General features: G+C 46.2%; 1 protein-coding gene across 1 annotated transcript in view; it reads left to right on the plus strand.

Moving 5' to 3' along the window:
* Positions 1-10,823, plus strand: part of LOC135518023 (breakpoint cluster region protein-like) — a 143,272-nt gene that overhangs the window by 99,166 nt on the left and 33,283 nt on the right. Inside the window, exons 6-8 of the mRNA XM_064942846.1 lie at positions 4,960-5,020; positions 5,491-5,543; positions 5,701-5,841. Coding sequence (XP_064798918.1) covers positions 4,960-5,020; positions 5,491-5,543; positions 5,701-5,841 — 255 coding nt within the window. The remainder of the gene's footprint in view (positions 1-4,959; positions 5,021-5,490; positions 5,544-5,700; positions 5,842-10,823) is intronic.

Below are 10,823 nucleotides of genomic sequence, written 5' to 3' on the forward strand. Positions count from 1 at the left end.
GGGAGGAGAGGGGACAGGGAGGTGAAGGAGGGAGGGAGGTAGGGAGGGGAGGGGAGGAGAGGGGACAGGGAGGGAGGGGAGGAGAGGGGACAGGGAGGGAGGGAGGGGACATTGAGCTATTGGAGGAGAGGGGACAGGGAGGTGAGGGAGGGAGAAGAGGAGACAGTGAGGTATGGGAGGAGAGGGGACAGGGAGGTGAGGGAGGAGAGGGGACAGTAAGGTGAGGGAGGGAGAAGAGGAGACGGTGAGGTATGGGAGGACAGGGCACAGGGAGGTGAGGGAGGGAAGAGAGGAGACAGTGAGGTATGGGAGGACAGGGGACAGGGAGGTGAGGGAGGAGAGGGGACAGTGAGTTATGGGAGGAGAGGGGACAGAGAGGTGAGGGAGGGAAGAGAGGAGACAGTGAGGTATGGGAGCACAGGGGACAGGGAGGTGAGGGAGGGAAGAGAGGAGACAGTGAGGTATGGGAGGACAGGGGACAGGGAGGTGAGGGAAGGAGGAAGGGAGTGAGTGGGGGAGGTATGGAAGCAAGGAGGTATTGACTACTGGTCTGGATAGGTTTTGTCCTTTCATCTTGACTATGGGGGTAGGGGGTACACCTCTTGTTTTGGAAATTGGGTGATGGGATATGGGTGGGAAGGAAGAAACATCCCTCCACTAACAGTATATGAACACACTCAGCCTCCCACATCCTCAAAGTGACAGCTTGAAAATAAATGTTTCTCTTCAAGCTCTCTCCTCCTGAGAGGAAAGTAGCTCTTTCTACAGCTCTTAGGAAGCGGCTTTGTGGCCCAGCCTTAGGTCACTCTGCCACGCTGCGTAGAGAGACAGACAGAGAGGATGGTTGGAGACTGTGAAAGTGGGCCATTAAGCACACAGGGAAAATCGTTGGGAGAACATTTCACATCTACTCGTGTAAAGAGGACAGTGGGGTATCAAACTCAACAGCTTTATTCTATTTGTTTTACCCACAAACCCCTTCACCGCCACCACCCACACAATTTCACAACCATTGCCCTCAGGGGTGTCATGAACCCATTATTTTAGAGGGGGAATGAAGTACGTGTGGATGGATAGATGGATGGATGGTGGAGAATTTAGCATTTTTCAAACACCTGAAACAGCATTTTCCTGCAGTCTAGAGCCATAATCATTATGCCTAATTCTATTATTTTTTTTTCTCCATAGGTTATCTAAGCATACCACATTACCTGTTCAGTTGTCATTTTGATGAATGATGCAAATTGATTCTTGAAGAACTTTTAAGCCTTAGGAGTTTAGTACAACTGCGACCCTAAATATGCTTCTCTGCATCTCTGCTAAAACCTGCGTAAACGATTGAAAGGAATGTGAGTCTTATTCAGTACATTTAGTAATTGCTTACTTTTCTAAAATCTAGCAACCTTGCCAGTAGGCATGTCTGCTAAGATAGTAAGATAAGTTACTCTAACCTGAAATGGCTTGGTAGCTAGTTGGGAGATTGGGAACCTATCTAGCTGACTCGCTAAAGCCAACTTCATACAATATCTACGTGGCTAGTACTACATAGAAACAACAAAACATTTACATTTGATTTATTAATCAAGAAGGAATCTGTATGCTACATAGCTTGATACAATTTATAGATATACAGTGCCTTGCGAAAGTATTCGGCCCCCTTGAACTTTTGCCACATTTCAGGCTTCAAACATAAAGATATAAAACTGTATTTTTTGTGAAGAATCAACAATAAGTGGGACACAATCATGAAGTGGAACGACATTTATTGGATATTTCAAACTTTTTTAACAAATCAAAAACTGAAAAATTGGGTGTGCAAAATTACTCTTTACTTTCAGTGCAGCAAACTCTCTCCAGAAGTTCAGTGAGGATCTCTGAATGATCCAATGTTGACCTAAATGACTAATGATGATAAATACAATCCACCTGTGTGTAATCAAGTCTCCGTATAAATGCACCTGCACTGTGATAGTCTCAGAGGTCCGTTAAAAGCGCAGAGAGCATCATGAAGAACAAGGAACACACCAGGAAGGTCCGAGATACTGTTGTGAAGAAGTTTAAAGCCGGATTTGGATACAAAAAGATTTCCCAAGCTTTAAATATCCCAAGGAGCACTGTGCAAGCGATAATATTGAAATGGAAGGAGTATCAGACCACTGCAAATCTACCAAGACCTGGCCGTCCCTCTAAACTTTCAGCTCATACAAGGAGAAGACTGATCAAAGATGCAGCCAAGAGGCCCATGATCACTCTGGATGAACTGCAGAGATCTACAGCTGAGGTGGGAGACTCTGTCCATAGGGCAACAATCAGTCGTATATTGCACAAATCTCGCCTTTATGGAAGAGTGGCAAGAAGAAAGCCATTTCTTAAAGATATCCATAAAAAGTGTTGTTTAAAGTTTGCCACAAGCCACCTGGGAGACACACCAAACATGTGGAAGAAGGTGCTCTGGTCAGATGAAACCAAAATTGAACTTTTTGGCAACAATGCAAAATGTTATGTTTGGCGTAAAAGCAACACAGCTCATCACCCTGAAGACACCATCCCCACTGTCAAACATGGTGGTGACAGCATCATGGTTTGGGCCTGCATTTCTTCAGCAGTGACAGGGAAGATGGTTAAAATTGATGGGAAGATGGATGGAGCCAAATACAGGACCATTCTGGAAGAAAACCTGATGGAGTCTGCAAAAGACCTGAGACTGGGACAGAGATTTGTCTTCCAACAAGACAATGATCCAAAACATAAAGCAAAATCTACAATGGAATGGTTCAAAAATAAACATATCCAGGTGTTAGAATGGCCAAGTCAAAGTCCAGACCTGAATCCAATCGAGAATCTGTGGAAAGAACTGAAAACTGCTGTTCACAAATGCTCTCCATCCAACCTCACTGAGCTCGAGCTGTTTTGCAAGGAGGAATGGGAAAAAATGTCAGTCTCTCGATGTGCAGAACTGATAGAGACATACCCCAAGCGACTTACAGCTGTAATTCGCAGCAAAAGGTGGAGCTACAAAGTATTAACTTAAGGGGGCTGAATAATTTTGCACGCCCAATTTTTCAGTTTTTGATTTGTTAAAAAAGTTTGAAATATCCAATAAATGTCGTTCCACTTCATGATTGTGTCCCACTTGTTGTTGATTCTTCACAAAAAAATACAGTTTTATATCTTTATGTTTGAAGCCTGAAATGTGGCAAAAGGTCGCAAAGTTCAAGGGGGCCGAATAATTTCGCAAGGCACTATACCCCCTGTGAGTCCTGCCCATCACCGGCAGTTAAAATCAAATCAAATCTGAGGGGGCCTGTGTCATTCTGCCCCCTATAGGCATGCACCTCTGATTGCCATTAGAACACACTTGAATTGTATTATTATTGTACTGTTTTGCCTGCCTGTGTGTCTGCGATCTGTGTGTTCTGCAGTGATGTGGAACCAATGCAGGGGGAGGTGGTGGGTAATATTTTCTTGGGTTTCTGGTTGAGTCCCCGGCGGCCAGTGTTAGAAACCCTGGAGTATGGAAGTGCACTCAATCTTACCTATGTGCAGATGAACCATGACAGGCTAATATATTAATTGAACCACAAAACAGAGCTTTACAGTAGCCTGAAGCGCACAGCCATGCTAGTGGAAGAACGTCTCTCTCAGACAGGAAGTGTAATTGCCTGAACAGAGAAGCATAATGCCAAGGCAAGGAGAAACAGTTTAGACGATGATGTACGAAGCTGGGGTTACATGTGGTGAAACGCTTCATTGCTTATCAGGCTACAGGTGTGAATGCGTTAAATAATCAAATTTCAATTTCACTACGATCTCTTGACTAGCAGTTTTTTGAAGGGCTTATTTTGGACAGATATTTTGGACTAAAGTCTGTATGTAAAGTCTGTTTGTAAAGTCTGTATGTAGTCACGACCGCTGGTATGTAAAATCTTGTGCCAAAGCCACCGGTGAACATTAAAGGGATACTTCGGGATGTTGGCGGCAGGAAGCCTCGTGGTTAGAGCGTTGGGCCAGTAACCGAAAGGTTGCATAAATCGAATCCCCGAGCTGACAAGGTAAAAATCTGACCTTCCGCCCCTGAACAAGGCAGTTAACCCACTGTTCCAAGCCGTCATTGTAAAATAAGAATTTGTTCTTAACTGACTTGCTAGCAGATTATACAGACTTCCAGTTATTGCGCTCGTTAGCAATAGCGCTAGCATTAGTTACCAACTTCCTTCAAACTGCACACAAATAAAAAACTTTTTCGTCCAGGAGTTCATCTGACTCTGGGGAAGTAGATAAAATGGCCTCATTTCCAACATCCTGAAGTGTCCCTTTAAGATGGTGACTGGATTTAAGGCAGAGAATCAATCATTCAGTGTTTTTAATGGGATCTGTAATGATGCATGTCTCTCTGCAATCTGAATGTGACTGTGGAAGAAATGCTGACGATGGCTTATTGGGTGCAGGATACGTTGAATTAGGAGTTAGGCTGAGGAGAGTGTGTCTGTCTCATTACTGCTGAGCCCCTGCATCCCAAATGGCACCCTATTCCATTTATAGTGTACTACTTTGACCCAGACCCGCGGGGTTCTGATCAGAAGTAGTGCACTACTATATATAGGGAATACTGTGCCATTTGGGACAGACTATAAGACATGAAGCACTACAACTATACGTTGAATTAGGAGTTAGGCTGAGGAGAGTGTGTCTGTCTCATTACTGCTGAGCCCCTGCATCCCAAATCGCACCCTATTCCATTTATAGTGTACTACTTTTGACCAAGACCCGCGGGGTTCTGATCAGAAGTAGTGCACTACTATATATAGGGAATACTGTGCCATTTGGGACAGACTATAAGACATGAAGCACTACATCAAGCCAAGGGGCCAGGCTGTTATTATCATTTGGCAGCACCATATCGGTTGTATGTTGATCAGCATCAAGTTTTCACTGTTCACTCATTCTGTGTCCCGACAGAACCTCAAGGTGAGGAGCACCAAGGACTTGAAGGACCAGTCAGCCAAGAACTCTCTGGAGAGTAAGTAGCCCACAGTATAACTGAACATTTACATTCTGTCTAAATTGGCACCCTATTTAGTCCTATTCTTCTGACTTTATTTTTTAGTTTTACCTTTATTTAACCAGGCAAGTCAGTTAAGAACAAATTCTTATTTTCAATGACAGCCTAGGAACAGTGGGTTAACTGCCTGTTCAGGGGTAGAACGACAGATTTTTACCATGTCAGCTCGGGGGTTTGAACTAGCAACCTTCCGGTTACTAGTCTAACGCTCTAACCACTAGGCTACCCTGCCACCCCACTCTGGTCAAAAGTAGAGCACTATATAGGGAATAGGCTACCATTTGGGACTAAATCACTGCCACAGAAAAATAGACGGGCTCATTTTTAGTAACAGCACTTATTTGACTAGTGTCATGTCATAGTGCTCTGACCTAGTTGGACGGGCTGTGTTGTAGCTCATGCTGCTGTCTCTCCTTTCTCTCCCAAAGCTCTCCTGTACAAACCAGTGGACAGAGTTACTCGTAGCACCCTGGTACTGCATGTGAGTATAAGGCAGCCCCCAAACACACATCTTGCTTTTTGTTTATTCTCCTGCTATTTTTGTATGTACTGGTAACTCTGTGAACCTCACACCTCAGGATGTTTAAAGACTGTCTCTGTAACACACGGTAACCGTGTGTCTGTGGGTGTGCCTGTAGGACTTGCTGAAGCACACGCCCTCTAGCCACCCAGACCACCCCCTGCTCCAGGACGCACTCCGCATCTCCCAGAACTTCCTGTCCAGCATCAACGAGGAGACCACGCCCAGACGCCAGTCCATGACTGTCAAGAAGGGAGAGGTGAGGAGCAGTGCTGATCAGGGATAGTTTGGGCTTTTTCGGTAATAAACAAATACGATTACATGGTCAGTGGGCACCTGATCCTAGATCAGCACTCCAATTCTGAGATGCTTTATGAATATGGATCCAGAGCTCTGCTGTAGTTTTGTGTTGTTGGATGTTCTTAATCAATGGACTGTTGCAGAGCTTTATCTGATTTGGCTTTGGGCCATAGGGTAGAAGTGGGACCGTTATATAATTCTAGGTCTATGCTGAGGGTATGGTATTACGTCATTGATCAGTAACTCAACACTGGTAGATTGACCTTGCCCTGCCCTGACAACGACCCGGTAGTCGATCTAATACGGTGTCAAACTCAATCTATGCCCAAATATGGTAATAATACAGAATCCCCTGCACATGCCTATTAGGAACCCTACTGTTTGCTCTCTGTGCTGGATCTCCACCCTCCAACCCCACATCTTCCCCCTAGAGACTGCCGACCCGGGTGGGAGTGGTACATTAATGGATGTCAGTTTATTGACAGCTGGCGTGACATGTAATGCCCCATAACGAGCCCCATCTCTCTGACTGAGAGAGTTCATATTAAATATTCATGATGAGGCTCCTCTCTCTGCACATGGGGGGGTCATTACTGCACCCCATCATCACGCCTCTTACCCGCCCCCTAGCCCCATATCCCCATTTGCAACTCTGTCTGCCCAGACCACACTGATCATCAAATATTGATAATGGATACATGAAACGAGTGCATGGAAATCAATGGCCTCATTATATTGTGCATTAGCTAGTGTGTGAGAATATTCCTGGGGTGTGTGTGTGCTTTACCCTACTATGTTACATATACACAAATATAGGATGCATGCCAAATGGCACCCTGTTCCCTTTAAATTGCACTACTTTTGACCAGGGCCCATAGGGTAGTGCGCTATATAGGGAATAGGTTGCCATTTGGGATGCAGACACAGTCGACTTGGGATATCTCCAGTCATACAGGAACGCCCAGTCATTATCGTTCCCCGGTGACACGATGCTACTTCAGTCTTTAGTCCACAATCATCGGCTACTCCAGAGAATGCTTAAGTGACAAGACCTCCAGTGCATCGGTCCCACAAACAGTGAAAGCTGTTGAGGACTAAGTCAAAATAGCAGTGATCCTGTTGTTAGCTCTGTTTCAGACCGGCTCAGAGGTTAATCAGAGCTAGTAGTGGGGTTGTGGTCAAGGAGAAGGGCTGTGATAACAGGGAGAAGGGTTGTGATGACATGGAGAAGGGTTGTGATGACAGGGAGAAGGGTTGTGATGACATGGAGAAGGGTTGTGATGACAGGGAGAAGGGATGTGATGACATAGAGAAGGGTTGTGATGACAGGGAGAAGGGTTGTGGTGACATGGAGAAGGGTTGTGATGACATGGAGAAGGGTTGTGATGACAGGGAGAAGGGTTGTGATGACAGGGAGAAGGGTTGTGATGACAGGGAGAAGGGTTGTGGTGACAGGGAGAAGGGTTTTTGTGACAGGGAGAAGGGCTGTGGTGACAGGGAGAAGGGTTGTGGTCAGGGAGAAGTGTTGTGGTGACAGGGAGAAGGGTTGTGGTCAGGGAGAAGGGTTGTGGTCAGGGAGAAGGGTTGTGGTCAGGGAGAAGGGTTGTGGTGACAGGAAGAAGGGTTGTGATGACAGGGAGAAGGGTTGTGGTGACAGGGGAAGGGTTGTGGTGACAGGGAGAAGGGTTGTGGTGACAGGGAGAAGGGTTGTGATGACAGGGAGAAGGGTTGTGGTGACAGGGGGAAGGGTTGTTGTGACAGGGAGAAGGGTTGTGATGACAGGGAGAAGGGTTGTGGTGACAGGGGGAAGGGTTGTGGTGACAGGGAGAAGGGTTGTGGTGACAGGGAGATGGGTTGTGGTGACAGGGAGAAGGGTTGTGATGACAGGGAGAAGGGTTGTGGTGACAGGGAGAAGGGTTGTGATGACAGGGAGAAGGGTTGTGATGACAGGGAGAAGGGTTGTGGTGACAGGGGGAAGGGTTGTGGTGACAGGGAGAAGGGTTGTGATGACAGGGAGAAGGGTTGTGGTGACAGGGGGAAGGGTTGTGGTGACAGGGAGAAGGGTTGTGATGACAGGGAGAAGGGTTGTGGTGACAGGGGGAAGGGTTGTGGTGACAGGGAGAAGGGTTGTGGTGACAGGGAGATGGGTTGTGGTGACAGGGGTAGATGATACTAATCTGGAGCAGGGATAGACAGGAGCTGGGGTTTGGGTAGAGGAATCAGAATCACGTTTGTTGAACTTCAAGAGGAATAGTTCAGCACAATTCATACATGAATACATAAAACAAATAGAAAACACAGCAAGAAACTAACAAGTCAGACATTTACAGTACCACCACTTGCCCATAGAGGGAGCTTCATATAGTTGTTTATTATAGTGATTATCCCAGGGATGCAACTCCTCCCGAAGCGCACAGTGCGACATTTCATTGTCCGTTATCTCCGACCTGATGGGAGGACATCAAAGCAGTGGTGAAGAGGGTGGTCTGGGCTTTGGACTAGATTGCATTGTCATTAAGAAGTGAGAGTTTTAGAGCTGTCTTCAATCAGATCCTCTTCAGCCAACATCCTCATTGTGGTTGTTTTGGCGTGTCAGAGGTGGAACTGCGTTAGAGCTGTCAAATCCACAAGCGGCTCCTGGTATTCTACCTAAAGCGGACATTGCTATTGGCTGCACAGAGTCGCAGAGAAATCCCATGCAGCCTTGTTAATAAGTTGGAACACTGGAATGTGAGCAGCATTATTTCTATATCGCTACACTTTCTTCTTCTGAACTTCTAACGCGAGTGGGAAAGGTGTGGCTTCGTGACAATGATCAGGAGTAGCTGCTCACCGATTGGACAGCTCCAATGCAGTAGCACCTCAGACACCACCAAAACATCAGCTGTGCGGGTGTCGGCTATCGATGAGTGGTGGTTTGATGATGCTCCGGTATAGTATAGAATGAGGGGACCATTTCAACAACGGTCGCCGGTTAGCGCTGAAGTGGTTTGATGATGCTCCGGTATAGTATAGAATGAGGGGACCATTTCAACAACGTACATTGAATCTAGGCCTTGGAGTGGGGAGACTAATGAGTTTTGATGCCGTGTTTGGGATTGTTAACAGTTTATTCCAGTGTGAAACTGTCAGCAGGTTATGATAACAGATGCTGCCCTAGATGAGTGGTGGTTTGATGATGCTCCGGTATAGTATAGAATGAGGGGACCATTTCAACAACGTACATATGAGACTGTCAGCATGTTATGATAACAGATGCTGCCCTAGATGAGTGGTGGTTTGATGATGCTCCGGTATAGTATAGAATGAGGGGACCATTTCAACAACGTACATATGAGACTGTCAGCATGTTATGATAACAGATGCTGCCCTAGATGAGTAGTGGTTTGATGATGCTCCGGTATAGTATAGAATGAGGCAACCATTTCAACAACTTACATATGAGACTGTCAGCGTGTGTTTAGTGGAGGTGTGCAGGAGGAGCGCAGCACAAGTGGCCCCCAGGGGCCTTGGCCAGCCAGATTGTGGTTGTAGAGGGTTGGGGGCCGAACAGAAGATGCCTAATTAAAATGCTAATTAGCCTGGCTGCATCTGAAGTCTCTCTGTCTCTCTCAATTCAATTTGATTTATTGGCATGACGTAACAATGTACATACAACGGGACAACAGTAACAACAATAACCAAGGGTCAAAAACCATACATTGAACAATAACAATAAGCATACAGTAGAGGACATGTGCAGGTTGATTGGTCTGTCAGACACTGTCCCTCATCTAATGGCAGGCAGCAATGTAGTGCGCTACCAACCCACAGCTCTCTGTGTCCTTCCCCAACAGGACGGGTTGCCTATCCTCATCAGAGAGGTCTTTGAAACCTTGCATAAGGGTTTCAAATTTGGATAAATGACACTCTCTAATTGTTTAATATTTTTTACATTTTGTCATATTCTTTCTCTCTTTCTGTCTCTCTCTGTCTCTCTCTCTCTTCTTTCTCTATCTGTCTCTTTCTCTCAGTCTCTCTTTTGTCTCTCTTTCTGTCTCTCTCTCTCTTTCTGTCTCTCTATCTCTCCCTCTTCTCTGTCTCTCCCTCTTCTCTCTCCCTCTCTCTCTTCTCTGTCTCTCCCTCTTCTCTGTCTCTCCCTCTTCTCTTTCTCCCACTCTTCTATCTCTCCATCTCTCTCTCTTCTCTGTCTCTCCCTCTTCTCTGTCTCTCTCTCTTCTCTGTCTCTCCCTCTTCTCTGTCTCTCTCTCTTTTCTCTGTCTCTCCGTCTTCTCTGTCTCTCCCTCTTCTCTGTCTCTCCCTCTTCTCTGTCTCTCTCTCTCTTCTCTGTCTCTCCGTCTTCTCTGTCTCTCCCTCTTCTCTGTCTCTCCCTCTTCTCTGTCTCTCTCTCTTCTCTGTCTCTCTCTCTTCTCTGTCTCTCTCTCTTCTCTGTCTCTCCATCTTCTCTGTCTCTCCCTCTTCTCTGTCTCTCTCTTCTCTGTCTCTCTCTCTTCTGTCTCTCCCTCTCTCTCTTCTCTGTCTCTCCATCTTCTCTGTCTCTCCCTCTTCTCTGTCTCTCTCTCTTCTCTGTCTCTCACTCTTCTCTGTCTCTCCCTCTTCTGTCTCTCACTATTCTCTGTCTCTCCCTCTTCTCTGTCTCTCACTCTTCTCTGTCTCTCCCTCTTCTCTGTCTCTCGCTCTTCTCTGTCTCTCACTATTCTCTGTCTCTCTCTCTTCTCTGTCTCTCCATCTTCTCTGTCTCTCCCTCTTCTTGGTCTCTCCCTCTTCTCTGTCTTTCTCTCTTCTGTCTCTCCCTCTCTCTCTTCTCTGTCTCTCCCTCTTCCCTGTCTCTCTCTTCTCTGTCTCTCTCTCTTCTCTGTCTCTCCATCTTCTCTGTCTCTCCCTCTTCTCGGTCTCTCCCTCTTCTCTGTCTCTCTCTCTTCTGTCTCTCCCTCTCTCTCT

This window comes from Oncorhynchus masou, chromosome 28 (assembly GCF_036934945.1).
Source record: "Oncorhynchus masou masou isolate Uvic2021 chromosome 28, UVic_Omas_1.1, whole genome shotgun sequence".
Lineage (NCBI taxonomy): Eukaryota > Metazoa > Chordata > Actinopteri > Salmoniformes > Salmonidae > Oncorhynchus > Oncorhynchus masou.